Source organism: Gavia stellata, chromosome 36 (genome assembly GCF_030936135.1).
Source record: "Gavia stellata isolate bGavSte3 chromosome 36, bGavSte3.hap2, whole genome shotgun sequence".
NCBI classification, from domain to species: Eukaryota; Metazoa; Chordata; class Aves; order Gaviiformes; family Gaviidae; genus Gavia; species Gavia stellata.
In genome coordinates this window covers 612,562-631,002 of record NC_082629.1, presented here as the reverse complement: position 1 = coordinate 631,002, position 18,441 = coordinate 612,562, and the positions used below count along the sequence as shown (strand labels likewise).

General features: G+C 70.9%; 1 protein-coding gene across 1 annotated transcript; it reads left to right on the top strand.

Moving 5' to 3' along the window:
* Window positions 1-1,522: 1,522 nt before the first annotated feature.
* On the top strand, window positions 1,523-18,021 carry ITGA5 (integrin subunit alpha 5; the record flags this gene model as incomplete). Its single annotated transcript, XM_059832780.1, is given in 31 exon segments — window positions 1,523-1,686; window positions 2,723-2,850; window positions 3,373-3,485; window positions 3,641-3,767; window positions 4,161-4,222; window positions 4,510-4,555; window positions 4,818-4,943; window positions 5,921-5,965; window positions 6,063-6,106; window positions 6,234-6,290; window positions 6,549-6,601; window positions 6,726-6,952; window positions 7,697-7,818; window positions 7,820-7,889; window positions 9,435-9,480; window positions 9,549-9,656; window positions 10,334-10,389; window positions 10,507-10,658; window positions 10,743-10,880; window positions 11,679-11,746; window positions 11,841-11,991; window positions 12,559-12,651; window positions 12,733-12,812; window positions 13,471-13,551; window positions 13,642-13,747; window positions 14,313-14,465; window positions 14,932-15,048; window positions 15,433-15,546; window positions 16,269-16,370; window positions 16,905-17,027; window positions 17,938-18,021. Coding segments are annotated over 31 exon segments (3,156 nt in total), but the record flags the coding sequence as incomplete, so codon positions are not given.
* Window positions 18,022-18,441: the final 420 nt, after the last annotated feature.

Here is an 18,441-nt window from a genome sequence, read left to right as displayed (position 1 = left end):
CATGCCCTGTTGTCCTGCCCTCCTCTTGTCCCTCATGTCCCGTGTCCCCTCGTCCCCCCATTGTCCCAGTACCCTCCAGTGTCCTGCCCACCATGTCACCTGGGGTCTCATCCCCTCTGTCGCAGTCCCTTCACTAGCGTCCTGTGTCCTCAGTGTCCTGTGTCCCCTCATCCCCCCGCAGTGTCCCAGTCCCCAGTGTCCCCTTGCCACCCGGGCCCCCATCTCCCCTGGTCTCTCACTGTCCCCAGTGTCCCATTCTCCCCGGTGTGTCCCCGGTGTCCCAGTTCCTGGTGTCCTAGTCCTTCCCAGTGTCCCAGACCTCCTCAAGTGTCCTGGTCCCCAGTGTTCCTGTTCCGAGTGTCCTGGTCCCCTTGGGTGTCCCAATTCCTGGTGTCCTGGTCCCCCCAGTGTCCCTGTTCCCGGTGTCCCAGTCCCCCTTGGGTATCCCGGTCCCCGGTGTCCCTGTTCCTGGTGCCCCTCTAGTGAGCTGGTCCCCAGTATCCAGTGTCCCCGGTGTCCCTCCGGTGTCCCCATTCCCGGTGTCCTGATGCCCTCAGGGTGTCCCAGTCCCTGGTGTCCCAGGGTGTCCTGGTGCCCCTCACGTGTCCCCATCCCTGGTGTCCCAGGGTGTCCCGGTGCCCCTCGGGTGTCCCCATCCCTGGTGTCCCAGGGTGTCCTGGTGCCCCTCACATGTCCCCATCCCTGGTGTCCCAGGGTGTCCCAGTGCCCCTCAGGTGTCCCCATCCCTGGTGTCCCAGGGTGTCCCAGTGCCCCTCGGGTGTCCCCATCCCTGGTGTCCCAGGGTGTCCCAGTGCCCCTCGGGTGTCCCCATTCCTGGTGTCCCAGGGTGTCCCCATCCCTGATATCCCGGTGTCCCAGGGTGTCCCAGTGCCCCTCGGGTGTCCCCATCCCTGATGTCCCGGTGTCCCAGGGTGTCCCGGTGCCCCTCGGGTGTCCCCATCCCTGATGTCCCGGTGTCCCAGGGTGTCCCGGTGCCCCTCGGGTGTCCCCATCCCTGATGTCCCGGTGTCCCAGCGTGTCCCGGTGCCCCTCGGGTGTCCCCATCCCTGATGTCCCGGTGTCCCAGCGTGTCCCGGTGCCCCTCGGGTGTCCCCATCCGTGGTGTCCCGGTGTCCCAGCGTGTCCCGGTGCCCCTCGGGTGTCCCCATCCCTGATGTCCCGGTGTCCCAGCGTGTCCCGGTGCCCCTCGGGTGTCCCCATCCCTGGTGTCCCGGTCCCTCCGGAGCGTCCCGGTGCCCCAGGGTTCTCCCGGTCCCCGATGTCCCTCTCCCCCCGAGATGTCCCCGTGCCCCGTGTCCCCCGGCCCGGCCCGGTGCGGTGCCGGTGCCGGTGCCCGGCGGGGCTCTGGCTCCTCCCCGGTGAGTCACGGCGGGGCGGGGCGGGCCGGGCCCCCCCGGGCACTTTCCGAGGGGACTCGGGAGCGGGAGGCAGCGCCGAGCCCGGCCAGCCCCGCTCCGCCATGGCCCCGGCCCCGGCCCCGGCCCCCCCGCGCCGCCCCCGGCCGCGGCCCCGGGCGCTGCTGCCGCTGCTGCTGCCGCTGCTGCTGCCGCCGCCGCCGCCCGTCGCCGCCTTCAACCTGGAGGCGTCGCGGCCCGTCGCCTTCCGCGGGGCCCCCGGGTCCCTCTTCGGCTTCGCGTTGGACTTTTACCTGCCCCGGCCCCGCAGGTACCGGGAGCGGCACCGGGAGCGGCACCGGGAGCGGCAGCGGGACGGGTCCGGGCAGCGGGAGCGGCCCCGGGAACTGGGAAGGGGACGGGAACCGGGCACCGGGGCGGGGAGCGGGGCAGCAGGAGCGGGACGGAGCCCGGGCGGGAGGGAGCGGGATGGGGAGCGGGCGGGACCGGGTCCGGCCCGCCGGGAGCGGGAGCGGCGCCGGGAGCGGGGCGGGGGCGGGGAGCGGGACGGGGGGGAGCGGGTAACGGGAACCGGGAGCGAGGCGGGGGAACGGGAACGGGGCGCCGGGGAGCCGGAACCGGGAATGGGTATCGGGAACCGGGACCGGGACAGAGGAACGGGAACCGCGAACGGGAAGCGGGAACGGGGCGGTCCCGGGGAACGGGATGGGGGAACGGGAACCGGGAACGGTCCGGCCCCGGGGGTCTCCGGCGGGACCGAGGGCAGCGGGCGGGGGCTCAGCCCCGGTCCCGGCTCCGGTCCACCCCCCCCCCACCCCCGGCTCTGGCCCCCGCCGGGGGTCCCGGGGCCCCGTAGCCCCCGGCCGGAGCGTTTCCTGTAACCGGAGCCGGGAGCTGCCCTCGGGGGGCGGCGGGGGCTCGGGGGGGGGACGGGACCTGCCCCCCCGCCCACGCGTGACCTGTCCCCGGGGGGACCCCGGCGGCCGGGGGCAAACTGGGGGGCACCCCCTGTGTGTGCCCCCCTACCCGGCACCCCCAGCCCCCCCTCACGGTGGGTGGCCCCCCCCCTCCCCACGGCCGTGGGTGGTTTCGGCGCTTCCTCTCCCACGGAGCCGGAAGGGGTCACCCAGACCCGCCCCCCCGTGGGCTGAGTCAGAGGGGCCCGTGGGACCCAGCGGGGGGGGACAAAGGTGTCCCCCTCCCAGGACACCCCCACGCCAGGGCTCCTGGGTCCCCTCCATCCTCTGCGAGCCCCTGGGTGCCCCGTGGGTGACGGCCACCGTGTCCCCGTGGGGACAGCCCCCCCCCCCCGAGGATCCCACTCACACCCACCGCCCCCCCCACAGCGTCAGCATCCTGGTGGGTGCCCCCAAGGCCAACACGAGTCAGCCCAATGTCACCCAGGGGGGGGCCGTCTATCACTGCCCCTGGCCCCCCGGTGACGACTGCACCCCCATCGACTTCGACCACATCGGTAAGCAGATGGGGACACGGGTGGGGACAGGCCCCCCCCCGGGCATGGGGACAGGGTGGGGACATGGGTGGGGATGGGACACCCCCCCCCCCGGGCATGGGGACAAGGACAGGGACACAGGTGTGGGACAGGGATGGGGACACAGGTCAGGACAGGACCCCCCCGGGCATGGGGACAGGGTGGGGACATGGGTGGGGATGGGACACCCCCCGCTGGCCATGGGGACAGGGCATGGCCAGGCCTGGGGACTGCATGGGGACAGGAATGGGCATGGCCGGGGACAGGGACATGGCACCCAGCACCCATGGGACCCAGCTGGGCCTCTCTAACAGCCCCCCCAGCCCCACGTCATTATCCTCCACAGCCATGTGTGTCCCCCCCCCCCCCCGTGGCCTTGGCACCGCAGCCGGGCTCTTGTCCTGGTTAATGATCAACCTGGGAGGAGCAGTGGGTGCTGGGGTGGGGGTCCCATGGGTGCTGCAGCAGCGGGTGCCAGCCTGACCCCTGCTCTCCCCCCACCAGGGACCCGCACCCACGACTTTGGGGGCAACAGCACAGAGACCCCCGACCCCGTCGAGTTCAAGTCCCTGCAGTGGTTCGGCGCTACCGTGCGGGCGCACAACGCCTCCATCCTGGTACGGGGGGGCACGGGGGGGGGCACGGGGGGGCATGAGGTGGGGGGGCACTGGGGGGGGTGAGCAGGGGGCACAATGGGAGTGGGGGGCAGGGGTTCGTCCATGTGCGGACCCCCTGTGCCCCCCCCCACCGCAGCCCCCCCTTGCCCCCCCAGGCCTGCGCCCCGCTGTACAGCTGGAGCCCCCCCAAGGAGGAGGGGGGGGGCCGGGAGCCGGTGGGCACCTGCTTCCTCTCCATCGGCAACTTCTCCAAGTTTGTGGAGTACGCGCCCTGCCGCTCAGGTAGGACCCCCCCGTGTCCCCCCCCCACGCCCCCAGACCCCCAGGCAGCCTCCAGGCACCCCCCAGCCTGGCACCCATGGGTGGCACCACTGGTGACACTCCCAGAACCCCCTGCCTGGCACCCCTGGGTCCCTGGGCATCACCCCCCCCATGCCCAGCACCCTGAGGGTGACCCCCCTGGACCCCACCTGGCACCCAGGGACACCCCCCCCCCCCAGGCACCCTCCCTGCCTGGCACCTCTGGGGTGTCACCCCCATGGCCCCCAGGCTGGCACCCATGGGACCCCAGGTGTCCGCAGCCTGGCACCCCAAGGGCTGACACCCCCATAGCCCCCCAACCAGCACCCATGGGACCCTGGGCCCCCCAACCGCCGCCCCCCTCTCTCCCCACAGACCTGAACTCTGCGGCCGGGCAGGGCTACTGCCAGGGGGGCTTCAGCGCCGAGTTCACCCAGGTGGGGGCATGGGGGGGCAGGGGGGACACAGGGGGGCACGGGGGATATAAGGGGATACGGGGAGTACCAGGGGATGGGGGGGTGAGGGTTGGGGGGCATGGAGGGGCAGTGGTACGTGGGGGTAATGGGGTATGGGGCTATATTGGGGGTGTGGTGGGTATATTGGGGGTCACTGGGGGATATATGGGGGTATAGGGGATATATAGGGGTCTGGGGGCATATAGGGGGTGCGGGGGGCCCTGGCTGGTGCCCCAGGCTGAGGGGGGGTCCCCCTGGTCTCCCTGCAGACGGGACGGGTGCTCCTGGGGGGGCCCGGCAGCTACTTCTGGCAAGGTGAGCCCCCTGCCCCTGCCTGTCCCTAAACTCTCCGGGTTGTCCCTAAACTCCCCTGCCTGTCCCTAAACTCTCCGGATTGTCCCTAAACTCCCCTGCCTGTCCCTAAACTCTCCGGATTGTCCCTAAACTCCCCTGCCTGTCCCTGCCTGCTCCTAAGTACCCCTGCCCACCCGCCCCACCCACCCCTACCCACCCTGCCCGCCGGTCCGGGCGCGGCGGGCAGCACCCCTGGGTGCTGAGGGGCCACCCGCGCCCCCAGGGCAGGTGATGTCGGCGACGCAGGAGCAGATCGCGGCCTCCAGCTACCCCGAGTACTTCATCCAGGAGGTGGTCGGGCAGCTCCAGACGCGCCAGGCGGCCCCCACCCACGACGACAGCTACATGGGTCTGCCTGGGGACGTGGGACGTGGGGGACAGGGGCGTGGGGACATGGGGGAGACAAGGGGCGTGGGGACATGGGGGAGACAAGGGGCGTGGGGACATGGGGGGGTCATGGGCATGGGGACATGGGGGTCATGGGCATGGGGACATGGGGGGGACAGGGGCATGGGGACGTGGGATGTGGGGGACAGGGGCATGGGGACGTGGGGGGGACAGGGGCATGGGGACATGGGCATGGGGACGTTGCGGGGACAGGGGCGTGGGGACAGGGGCATGGGGGCATAGGGGGACAGGGGCATGGGGACGTGGGGAGGACAGGGGCATGGGAACATGGGGGACAGGGGTGTGGGGACATGGGGGGGACATGGTGGGGACAGGGGCATGGGGACATGGGGGACAGGGGCATGGGGACAGAGGGGACATGGGCATGGGGAGGGACATGGGAGGACAGGGAACAAGGGCATAGGGACATAGGCAGGCACAAGGGCATGGGGACATGAGGCATGGGGACAGAAGGGACAGGAGACAGGGGCATGAGGATGTGGGGGACATGAGGACACGGGAGACAGTGGCATGGGGACACTTGGGGCATGGGGGACGTGGTGGGGCAGGGACATGGGGCATGAGGATATAGGAGACAGGGACAGGGGCACAGGGACACAGGGCGTGGGGACAGGGGGGAGAGAGATGGGCCTGGGGACATGGGGCATGGGGACACAGGGGCATTGGGACAGGGGCACAGGGCACAGAGAGACAGAGGGACATGGGGGACAGGGATGTGGGGCTTGGGGATGGGGGCACAGGGGCACGGGGACACGAGGGCATGGAGAAGGGACATGGGGGACAAGGCACAGGAATGCAGGGACATGGGGGACAGGGCATGGGGGGCACGAGGGCATTGAGGACACGGGGGTCAGGGTGGTGTCAGTGGCACAGGGGGACATGGGTGGCAATGCGGGTGACACCTCTCCCCGCCCCCAGGATACTCGGTGGCGGTCGGTGAGTTCAGCGGGGACACGACACAAGGTGGGTGCCACCAGGGTGCTGGCGGGGTGACATGGGGGGGGGTCCCAGCCCCCCCACCCGGACACCCCCCTGACAGGGTCACTTGGTCCCTTTGCAGATTTCGTGGCTGGTGTCCCCAAGGGCAACCTCACCTACGGCTACGTAAGGCTGCGGGGATGGGGGACAGGGGGACACAGGGGGACATGGGGGACAGGGACTGGGGGGGGCCCGGCTGCCTGGGTTCCCTGGCTGCTGCCGCAGTGTCCCCCCCTGTCCCCTGTGTCCCCAGGTCACCATCCTCAATGGCACCAACATGAAGTCCCTCTACAACTTCTCGGGGGAGCAGGTGGGGCCGGGGGGGCCCGGGGGGGGGGCAGGCAGGGTGCGGGTGCCCACCCGGGGTGCTGGGTGCCCTGGCAGTGTCCCTGGGTGCACCCATAGGGTGCCTGGGTGCAGTGGGAGCTGAAGGAGGGGGGGAGTCCCACAGAGGGTGGGGGGCACCTGTGCATGGTGGGAGCACCCACAGAGGCTTGGGGGGGCCCACATGCAGGGTGGGGGTGCCCCCCCAGTACCCTCCCATCACCCCGCTCGCCCCCCCCATCAGATGGCAGCGTATTTCGGCTACGCGGTGGCGGCCACGGATGTGAACAACGATGGGTGAGTCCCCCCCTCCCACCCCGCCACCCCCATGGGTGCTCCCCCCAGGCACCCATGGGTGTCCCCCCCACCCCACCCACCCCGGGGGTCTGCGGGCAGGGGGGCTGACGGCCGCTGCCCGCAGGCTGGCCGACCTGCTGGTGGGGGCCCCCCTCTTCATGGCGCGGACAGGGGAGGGGCGGGTGCAGGAGGTGGGCAGGGTGTACCTGTACCTGCAGCTGCCCGGGGGGGCCCTGCCCGCCCCCGCCATGGCACCCACCCCCGCCATGGCCCTCACCGGGCCCCAGGAATTCGGGCGCTTCGGCAGCGCCATCGCCCCCCTGGGTGACCTTGACCTGGACGGCTTCAACGGTGGGTGCCCAGGGTGGGGGGCACAGGGGATGCGGGGCGGGGGGGGGCGATGATGGAGGGTGTAGGGGGGTGCAGGGGGTGCAAAGGGGTGCCCAGGCTATAGGGTGGCACATGAGGGTGCATGGGGTGCAAAGGGGTGGCTGGGTTATGGGGTGGCACATGGGGGTGTAGGGGGGTGCAGGGGGGGTCCCTACACCATAGGGTGGCACAGGGGGGTGCATGGGGTGCAAAGGGGTGCCCAGGCTATAGGGTGGCACAGGGGGGTGCAGGGGGTGCAAAGGGGTGGCTGGGTTATGGGGTGGCACACGGGGGTGTACGGGGGTGCAGGGGGGGTCCCCACACCATAGGGTGGCACAGGGGGGTGCATGGGGTGCAAAGGGGTGACTGGTTATGGGGTGGCACACGGGGGTGCCCAGGGTGGGGGGGTCACAGGGCAGAGGGGGAGCACAGGGGGGTGTGGGGTGGGCAGACTATAGGGTGGCACATGGGGGTGCAGGGGGGGTCCTCACACCATAGGGTGGCACAGGGGGGTGCATGGGGTGCAAAGGGGTGGCTGGGTTATGGGGTGGCACATGGGGGTGTAGGGGTGCAGGGGGGGTCCCCACACCATAGGGTGGCACTGGGGTGTGCCCAGGCTATAGGGTGGCACAGGGGATGCATGGAGGTGCTCGGGATATAGGGTGGCCCAGGGGGTGCCCGGGGGGGGCACGGCCGCCCGTGCCCCCCCTGAGCGGCGTGGCGCAGACGTGGCGGTGGGGGCCCCGCTGGGCGCCGAGGGCCGGCAGGGCCTGGTGTACATCTACAGCGGGCGGGGGGCCGGGCTGCACCCCGAGCCCGCCCAGGTGCTGCAGGGGCAATGGGCGCCCCGCCCGGCACCCCGACTTCTTCGGAGCCGCCCTGCGCGGGGCCACCGACCTGGACGGCAACGGCTACCCGGGTAAGGCACCCGCCACCGCCCCAGCGGGGGCACCCGGCCCCAGGGTCCCCCCCCAGGGCTGCCTCGTGGCAGGGGACACCCAGCCTGGCCATGCCACCCCATGGCAGGGGACACCCAGACCCATCCATGCCATCCCATGGGTGCCCAATGGTTGGGGACACCCATCCCTGGCCATGCCACCCTATGGCAGGGGACACCCCATCCCATCCATGCCACCCTATGGGTGCCTCGTGGCAGGGGACACCCCTCCTGGCCATGCCACCCCATGGCAAGGGACACCCAGCCTGGCCATGCCACCCTATGGGTGCTAAATGGCTGGGGACACCCAGCCTGGCCATGCCACCCCATGGCAGGGGACACCCCATCCCATTCATGCCACCCTATGGGTGCCCCGTGGCAGGGGACACCCCTACTGGCCATGCCACCCCATGGCAGGGGACACCCCATCCCATCCATGCCACCCTATGGGTGCCTCGTGGCAGGGGACACCCCTCCTGGCCATGCCACCCCATGGCAAGGGACACCCAGCCTGGCCATGCCACCCTATGGGTGCTAAATGGCTGGGGACACCCAGCCTGGCCATGCCACCCCATGGCAGGGGACACCCCATCCCATTCATGCCACCCTATGGGTGCCCCGTGGCAGGGGACACCCCTCCTGGCCATGCCACCCCATGGCAGGGGACACCCCATCCCATCCATGCCATCCTATGGGTGCCCCATGGCAGGGGACACCCCTCCTGGCCATGCCACCCCATGGCAAGGGACACCCAGCCTGGCCATGCCACCCTATGGGTGCTAAATGGCTGGGGACACCCAGCCCCATCCATGCCACCCCATGGGTGTCCCCAGGTTGGGGATGCCCAGCCTGGACGGGTGACCCCATGGCAGACGACACCCGGACCCCCCTGTGCCACCATATTATGGGTGCTCAGTGGTTGGGGACACCCAGCCCCAGATGTCCCTATAGGTGGGTGTTCCATGGCAAAGGACACCCCTCCTGGCCATGCCACCCCATGGCAGGGGACACCCCATCCCATCCATGCCACCCTATGGGTGCCCCATGGCAGGGGACACCCAGCCTGGACATGCCGCCCCATAGGAGGGGACACCCAGACCCATCCATGCCATCCCATGGGTGCCCAATGGTTGGGGACACCCATCCCTGGCCATGCCACCCTATGGCAGGGGACACCCTGTCCCATCCATGCCACCCTATGGGTGCCCCATGGCAGGGGACACCCAGCCTGGCCATGCCGCCCCATGGCAGGGGACACCCCATCCCATCCATGCCATCCTATGGGTGCCCCATGGCAGGGGACACCCAACCTGGCCATGCCACCCCATAGGAGGCGACACCCAGACCCATCCATGCCATCCCATGGGTGCCCAATGGTTGGGGACACCCATCCCTGGCCACGCCACCCCATGGAGGGGACACCCAGCCCCAGACACCCCCCCTCCATGGGTGCCCCACCACCTCTGCCACCCCTCCTGGCCATGTCACCCCCCATCTGGTGACACTGCTGCCCCCCTCTCCCTGCAGACCTCCTGGTGGGCGCCTTCGGGGTGGACACGGCCGTGGTGTACAGGTGGGTGCCGCTGGCTGGGGGGGTGTCCCCGGGGTGTCCCCGGGCTGTCCCTGACGCCCTGTCCCCAGGGGCCGCCCCATCGTCCACGCCAGCGCCGCGCTCAGCGTCTTCCCCACCATGTTCAACCCCGAGGAGCGCGGCTGCGTCCTCGAGGGCACCGGCCTCCACGTCCCCTGGTGGGTGACGCCGTGGGGTGACGGGCACCCCGTGGGGTCCGGGGGCTCCTGGGTGGGGGGGGCATGGGGCAAACAGGGGCATGGAGGGGTGCGGGACACCGAGGGTGTCCCCAGGTTCTCGGGTGGCCTGGGGGACATCAAGGGGTCACGGGGGGGCTTGGGGACAGCAGAGATGCTGGGAGAGGTACTGGGGTGCACCCAATGGCTGGGGGCACTGGGGAGGGTCTCTGGGGGTCCCAGGTCGGGGGGGGGACCCTGGGGGCAGCACCAGGGGGGTTCCCACGGACAGGGGGACACTGGGGGTGACATGGGGACAAGTGGGGGTACAGTGGGCTTGGGGACATGCCAGGGACACGGGGGTGGAGGGCACTGGGGGGAGGTCTCAGGTGGCCTGGGGGCAGCAAGGTGTCACGGGGGGGGTGGTTGGGGACACTGGGGGGGCACCCGATGCCTAGGGGCACCAGGGGGTCCGTGGGGGGACCCTGAGGAGTGGTGGAGGCACAAAGAGGGGGACATCCAGAGCTGTTGGGGACAATTAGGGATGGAGGGCACTGGGGGAACACTGCGGGGGGGGGCACAGGACTTGGGGACACCAGGAGATGGGGGGGGACCTGGCGGCTGGTGCACCCATGGGGCAGGCAGGGGGTCCCATGGGTGCCCCCCTGCCCCCCCCCCAGCATCAACGTCAGCTTCTGCCTCAACGCCTCGGGGCGTCACCTGCCCGGCCCCATCGGTGAGTCGGGGTGGGGGGGACAGGGGACACGGTGGGGGACACCCGCACCAGGGACCCCGGTATCCGCGTCCCCCAGACGTCGGGGTCCCTGACGCGGGTGTCGTCCCCCCCCACCAGGTTTTGCGGTGGAGCTGAGCGTGGATGGGGCGAAGGCTGGGGGGGGGCGGCGGGCACTGTTCCTCCTGGGGGGGCAGCCAACCCGCACCCTCACCCTGCCCGTCCCCAATGGCGCCGGCACCCGCTGCCGCACCATGGCCGTCTTCCTGCGGGTACGTCAGGACCGGGGGGGGGGCACCCAATGGGACCCCCCCACACCCCGCTCATCACTGCGTGTCTTTCTCCTGACCCGGCAGAATGAGTCGGAGTTTCGGGATAAGCTGTCACCCATCGCCGTGGGGTTGAGCTTTGCCCTGGACCCCCACGCCCCCCCCGACACCCATGGGCTGCACCCCGTCCTGGCCGCCCATACCCGCACCCGACTGGAGGCCAAGGTACGCCCCGGCACCCCTTGACACCCCCTGGCACCCCATGGCACCCTGTCCCACCCCATGGCACTCCATGGCACCCCATGGCACCCTGTCCCACCCCATGCCTCCCCCTGGCACCCCATGGCACCCCATGGCACCCCATGCCTCCCAATGGCACCCTGTCCCACCCCATGCCTCCCCCAGCACCCCCTGGCACCCCATGGCACCCTGTCCCACCCCATGGCACTCCATGGCACCCCAGGGCACCCTGTCCCACCCCATGCCTCCCCATGGCACCCCATGCCTCCCAATGGCACCCTGTCCCACCCCATGCCTCCCCCAGCACCCCATGGCACCCCATGGCACCCTGTCCCACCCCATGCCTCCCCCTGGCACCCCCTGGCACCCCATGGCACCCCATGCCTCCCAATGGCACCCTGTCCCACCCCATACCTTCCCCTTGCACCCCATGGCACCCTGTGGCACCTCATGCCTCCCCATGGCACCCTGTCCCATCCCATGGCACCCTGTGTCACCCTATGCACCCCATGGTTCCCTGTCCCACCTCCTAGCACCCCATGGCACCCAGTGTCACTCCATGGCACCCAGTAGCACCCTGTGCCACCCGTTGTCCCCCATCACCTATTGTCCCCCGCATCACCCACTGCCCCTGTGTCACCCACTGTCCCCTGCATCGCTCGATGTCCCCATGTCCCCCATCGCCCCCTTGTCCCCCATCGCCTTCGTGTCCCCCACTGCCTCTGTGTGCCCCTTTGTCCCCATGTCCCCCATCGCCCCCATGTCCCCGTGTCCCCCGCGCAGGCTCACATCCAGCTGGACTGCGGGGAGGACAACGTCTGCGTGCCCGACCTGCAGCTGGAGGCGTCCGTGTAAGGGGTCCCGGGGGGAGTTTGGGGGTCCCGGGGGGGTTTGGGGTCCCGGGGGGCCGTGGCGCAGGGTGGCCGTGACGCAGGGTCCCCGCAGGGACCGCCGCGCCGTCTACCTGGGGGACCGCAACAGCCTGAACCTGACCTTCAACGCCCGCAACCAGGGTGAGGGGGGGGCTTACGAGGCCGAGCTGCATGTGCGGCCCCCCCCCCACGCGCAGTACACCGGGGTGCTGCGCCCACACGGGGTGCGTGAGCAGGGGTGCGCGGGTGTGCTCGCGGGGCATGGGCTGGGTGCCCTCTGGTATGGGGTGGGTGCAGGGGGGTGCCCCCTGGTATGGGGTGGGTGCCCCAGGGTATTGGGGGGGTGCATATGGGTGTCCCCTGGATAGAGGGTGGGTGCTGGTGGGTGCCCCCAGGTGTGGGATGGGTGCCCAGTGGTGTCCCCTGGATAGAGGGTGCGTGCCGGTGGGTGCCCCCAGGTGTGGGATGGGTGCTCCGGGGGTGTCCCCTGGATATAGGGTGGGTGCTGGTGGGTGCCCCCAGGTGTGGAATGGGTTCTCCGGGGGTGTCCCCTGGATATAGGGTGGGTGCTGGTGGGTGCCCCCAGGTGAGGAGTGGGTGCATGGGGGTGTCTGCTGGATATGGGGTGGGTGCTGCCAGGTGAGGGGTGGGGACATATGGGTGCCCTCAGGTGTGGGATGGGCGCCCCTGGGTGTCCCCAGGTGGGGGTCGGGTGCAGAGGGGTGGGTGCCCCTGGGTGCCCCTGGCCACTGTGGGTGCTGGCGCCCCTGACACCCACCTGCCCCCCCCAGAACTTCTCTGCGCTGAGCTGTGAGCTCGGGGTGGGCAACGGCTCGAGCCCCCTCGTCTGCGACCTGGGCAACCCGATGAAGGCGGGCGCCAGTGTGAGTGGGGGGCACGGGGGGGCTGGGGGGGCTGGGGAAGTGGGGGGCAGCCCAGCGTGACCCCCTCTCCCCTGCCCACAGATCTGGGGGGGGCTGCGCTTCACCGTCCCCCACCTCAGCGACAGCAGCAAGAGCATCCGCTTCGAGCTGCAGATCCGCAGGTGGGGGGGCCCGGCTGGGGCACCCCAGAGTGGGGGTCCTGGGGGGGGGGTCCCGGCTGGGGCACCCCGGGGTGGGGGTCCTGGGGGGGAGTCCCAGCTGGGGCACCTCAGAGTGGGGGTCCTGGGTGGGGGGCGTCCCGACTGGGGTACCCCGGGGTGGGGGTCCTGGCTGGGGGGGGTCCTGGCTGGGGCACCCTGGAGTGGGGGTCCCGGGTCGGGGGGGTCCCGGCTGGGGGTTCTGGGATGGGGGGTCCCAGCTAAGGGATCATGGGGGGGGTCCTGGTTGGGGGGGGTCAGGGGAGATCCTACCTGGGGGGGCTCTGGAGTGGAGGGACCCCAGTTGGGGGGCTCTGTGGTGGGGGGTCCAGCCTGCTACATCCCATCTGGGGACCTTGGGGGAGGTGCCAAAGGTGCGGGGGGGGGTCCCACCTGGGGCACCCTGGGGTGAGGGGGTCCAGCCTGCAACATCCCCTCCGGACACCTCCCGGGGGGTGTCCCAAAAGTGAGGGGGTCCCATTGGGGCTTGGGGGGGGGGGTCACACTGGGGAGCTCAGGCTTGGGGGGTCCCTTGGGGTGGGGGGTGTCCCCCAGCAGTGGGTGCCCGCCGGTGCCAGCAGCTGGGGGGGGGCCGCGCCGTGACCCCCCTGTGTGCCGGCAGCAAGAACGCCAACAACTCGCAGAGCGAGGTGGTGACGGTGCCGCTGGAGGTGCGGGCGGCCACCCGCCTCTCCGCCTTCGGGTGAGTGCCACACACACCGGGGGGGGTCCCCGGGTGGGGGGGGGACAGGGCCCTGAGCCCTGCCTGACCCCTGTGTCTGTCCCCTCCCAGGGTGTCACGGCCCGACGTTGTCACCATCCCCGAGGGGGGCTGGACGCCCGAGCGGGTGCCCCAGCGGCTGCAGGACCTGGGGCCAGCTGTGGAGCACGTCTACGAGGTGGGGGGCACCGAGCCCCGGTCCCAGGGGAGCCCCTGTCCCCCACCCTGGGGGTCCCCGTGTCCCCAACTGCAGGGGCACCCATGTCCCCAAGTCTGGGGGTGCCCATGTCCCCCACTCCACAGGTCCCCCTGTCCCTCTGGGTCCCCCTGTCCCTGTGGGTGCTGATGTCCCCAACGCTGGGGACGCCCGTGTCCCTGACCCCACGGGTACCCGTGTCCCTGACCCCGGGGGTGCCCATGTCCCTGAGCCTACATGTGCCTGTGTCACAGTCCCTGTGGGTCCCCACGCCCCTGTGTCCCTGTGGGTGCCTGTGTCCCCAGTGCCAGGGGTGCCCCTGTCCTACAACCCTGGGGACGCCCGTGTCACTCACCCCACAGGTATCCATGTCCCCAAAACCAGGGGTGCTCCTGTCCCCAGCTCTGCGGGTCCCCACACCCCTGACCATGTCCCTGACCCCGAGGGTGCCCACGTCACCATGCCATGGGGGTCCCCCCATGGTGCCATGTCCCCATGCCACGGGTGTCCCCTCACACTGCCATGTCCCCCCCCCCGGTGCCATCAGGTGGTGAACGAGGGTCCCAGCGCCATCAGCCACGGCACCCTGGAGCTGAGCTGTCCCCTGAGCTACCGGGGCCACCCCCTCCTCTACGTCACCGGCCACTCGGGACCCCGCAACTGCTCCGCCAGCCACCCCCTGGACAGCCTGCGCCTGGCGGTGCGCCCGCGGGGATAGGGACCGGGGTGCTGGGGACATTGGGTGGCACTGGGACTGGGAGCACTGGAGGGTGCTGGGGACATTGGGTGACACCGGGGACATTGGGTGGCACTGGGTGGTGGAGGACTGGGGCGCACTGGGGACGCTGGAGGGTGGCGGGGACATTGGGTGGCACTGGGACATGGGGCTCTGGGGACATTGGGTGGCACTGGGAGATAGAGCACTGGGGGACACTGGGAGGAGGTGGTAGGCAGACTGAGGGCACTGGTTGGCACCAAGGCAGGTGGCACTGGGTGACATGAGGGACACTGGGCAGGTACTGGGAGGGCTGGGGGACACCAGGAGAGGACATGGGTGGCACTGGGAGGTGGTGAGGAAAGAGGACGCCAGTGGCACGGGGAGGTTGGAGGTGGCAGGGGGCGGCGGGGGGGGACAGGGCTGTCCCCAGAGCTGACCCCTCCCGCAGGAGCAGGAGCAGAGCCCGGAGACACACGTCCTGCAGCGCCGGGACACAGGGGACACAGTCACGAGGGACACGCGGGACACACGGGGCGGCGGCCCCCCTGCGCCCCCCCACACCCTGGTCAGTGCCCGCGTGTCGCTGTGCCCGTGTCCCCCCTCTGCCCGCATGTCCCCCGCTGTCCCTGTCGTCCGTGTCCCCCCCCCGCCCCATGGCACACCCAGGCTGGCACGTGCCCCCTGTGGGTGCTGTCCCCATGGTGTGGCACCGCTGTACCGGGTGTCCCCAAGGCGGGTGACACGTAGGGGCACCCCTGCTTGCGGGTGACACCTGGGGTGCCAGGTGTCCCCGTGGCGGGTGGCGAATGGGGCGCTGGGTGTCCCTGAGGCGGGTGACACCTGAGGGGCCGCGTGTCCCTGCTCTGGATGATGGGGGGGGGTGACCCTGCTGTGGGTGACACCTGGGGGCCGGCTGTCCCCACGGTGGGTGACACGTGGGGTGTCGCAGGGGTGCCCCGAGGCCGAGTGCTTCCGGCTGAGCTGCCCCATGGGGGGGCTGGAGAAGCAGCAGCGGGTGAGCCTGCGCCTGACCTTCCACCTCTGGGCCCCCTCCCTGCGCCAGGTGAGACCCCGGGACCCCCCCGGAACCCCCCTGGGACCCCCCAGCATCTGCATCCCCCCCCTCAGCACCCAAACAAGCCCCGGGGGCCCCCAGCATGCCGACCCCCAGCTGGGACCCCCTTGTACCCCTCGTCTCCTGGGGTGGGTGCTCTTGTCCTCCGTGGGGGGGTGTTAGTGGGTGCTCTTGTCCCCTGGGGAGAGCAGGGGGGGGCCTTGTCACCCATGGTGTGAGGTTAGTGGGTGCCCTGGCCCCTATATGGGTGCTGGGTACAGGTGCCCATGGACCCCTGTGGGTGTTCATGGGTGTCAGTGGGTGCTTGTGGGTGCCCATCAGTTCATGTGGGTGTTGGTCGGTGGCTGTGGGTGTCCGTGGGTGCCTGCAGGTGCCCCGTGGGTGTTGGTGGGTGCCCATAGGTGTCTGTGGGTGCCCGTGGTTGGCCATGGGTGCCCTGTGGGTGTCCATGGGTGTCCCACAGGTGTTGGTGGGTGCTTGTGGGTATTGGTGGGTGTTTGTGGGTGCCTCGTGGGTGCCCATGAGTGCCTGTGGGTGTCCTGTGGATGTTGGTGGGTGTCTGTGGGTGCCCCATGGGTCTCCATGGGTGTCAGTGGGTGCCCCGTGCCTGTCTGTGGGTGTCCGTGAGTGCCTGTGGATGTTGGTGGGTGCTTGTCGGTGCCCGTGGGTGCCCCACGGGTGCCCACGGGTGCTGACGGCGGGTGCCGCAGCGGGAGATGCGGGCACAGGCGCTGCGCTGTGAGGCCGAGTACCGGGTGCTGCGGCTGCCGTACCGCGTCCGGCCCCAACACTACCCCAGCCAGCACCTGCAGGTGACGGGGGGGACGGGGGTCACCCCGTGGGTGGCAGGGGGGGACAGGGCTGCAGTGGGCGTGGGGTGATGCTGTGGGTGGTGGTGTGACCCCGTGGGTGGCACTGTGCATGATGCTGTGGGTGGCAGGTGGTGACGGGGCTGCCGTGGGCATGGGGGTGACCCCACGGGTGATGCTGTGAGTGACGCCATGGGTGACCCTGCGGGTGACACCGTGGGTGGCAGGAGGTGACGGGGCTGCAGAGGGTGTGTGGGATCACACCGTGGGTGATGCCGTGGGTGACCCCACGGGTGACGCTGTGGGTGGCAGGTGGCGATGGGGCTGCAGTGGGCATGGGGTGACGCTGTGGGTGACCCCATGGGTGACACCGCAGGTGACCCCACAGGTGGCAGGTGGTGATGGGGCTGCAGTGGGCATGGGCTGATGCCATGGGTCACCCCACGGGTGACGCTGCGGGTGGCAGGTGGTGATGGGGCTGCAGTGGGCATGGGGTGACACCACGGGTGACCCAACGTGTGACCCCACGGGTGGCAGGTGGTGACGGGGCTGCAGTGGGCGCGCGCCGAGGGCGGCCCGGGGGTGCCGGTGTGGGTGGTGGTGCTGGCGGTGCTGCTGGGGCTGCTGCTGCTCGCCCTGCTCTGCTACGGCCTCTACAAGGTGGGTCTGGGGGGGCTGGGGGGGGGACAGGGGAGTGGCTGGGGTGGTTCTGCTACATGTGGGTCCAGAGGGGACCACGGGGTGGGCAGGGGTGGCACAGAGGGGCATGGAGGGTAGGGGGGGGCGCATTTTGGGGGTCACAGGGGCCATGGAGGGCATGGGGGATGCGGGGGACATGAGCACCATGGGGGGGGGGCACAGGGCACCATGGGGGGGCATAAGGGACATGGGAGGGCACAGGGGCATGGACAGCATGGGGGGGCATAGGGGACATGGAGGGCACAGGAGGCACAGGGGACATGGGGGAGCGCAGGGGACATGGGGGGCACAGGGGACATGGGGGGGGCATAAGGGACATGGAGGGGCACAAGGGAAATGGAGGGGCACAGGGGCATGGACAGCATGGGGGGGCATAGGGCATGTGGAGGGCATGGGGGGGAGCAGGGGACATGGGGGGCGCAGGGGACATGGGGGGGCACAAGGGACATGGGGGGGCACAGGGGCATGGACAGCATGGGGGGGCACAGGGCATGTGGAGGGTATGGGGGGGCGCAGGGGACATGGGGGGCACAGGGGACATGGGGGGGCACAAGGGACATGGGGGGGCGCAGGGGATGTGGAGGGCATGGGGGGCGCAGGGGACGTGGGGGACACAGGGGACATGGGGGGGCACAGGGGCATGGACAGCATGGGGGGGCATAGGGCATGTGGAGGGCATGGGGGGCGCAGGGGACATGGGGGGGCACAGGGGCATGGACAGCATGGGGGGGCATAGGGCATGTGGAGGGCATGGGGGGCACAGGGGACATGGGGGGGCACAGGGCATGTGGAGGGCATGGGGGGCGCAGGGGACATGGGGGGCGCAGGGGACATGGGGGGGCGGGGGCTCCCCCTAACCCCCCCCCCCCAGCTGGGCTTCTTCAAGCGCTCGGGGCCCTACGGCACCGCCATGGAGAAGGCGCAGCTGAAGCCCCCGGCCACCTCGGAGGCCTGACGGGGCCCCGCACCGCCGGCGTCACCCGCACCGCACCGCGGGCCGCGCACCGCCGCCGGGACGGGCACCGCCGGGCTGGGCACCAACGCGCCGGGTACCCCCGTACCGGGCACCACCAACACGCTGGACACCGTCATGCCGGGCGGCAACAGTCCCGGCACCGCCGGGATGGGCACCACCGCCGGAACGGGTACCGCCAGGACAGGCACCACCACCGGACTGAGTACCGCCAGGACGGGCATCGCCACCGGACGGGGTACCACCGGGACGGGCACTGCCGGCACACGGGGTGATGCCGAGCCGGGCACTGACACGCTGGACACCGCCGTGCCAGGCGGCAGCAGCCCGGGCGCAACCGCCGCGCCGGGTACAACCGCCTTGAGCTGGCACAACCTGCATGCTGGGCACAACCGCCGTGCC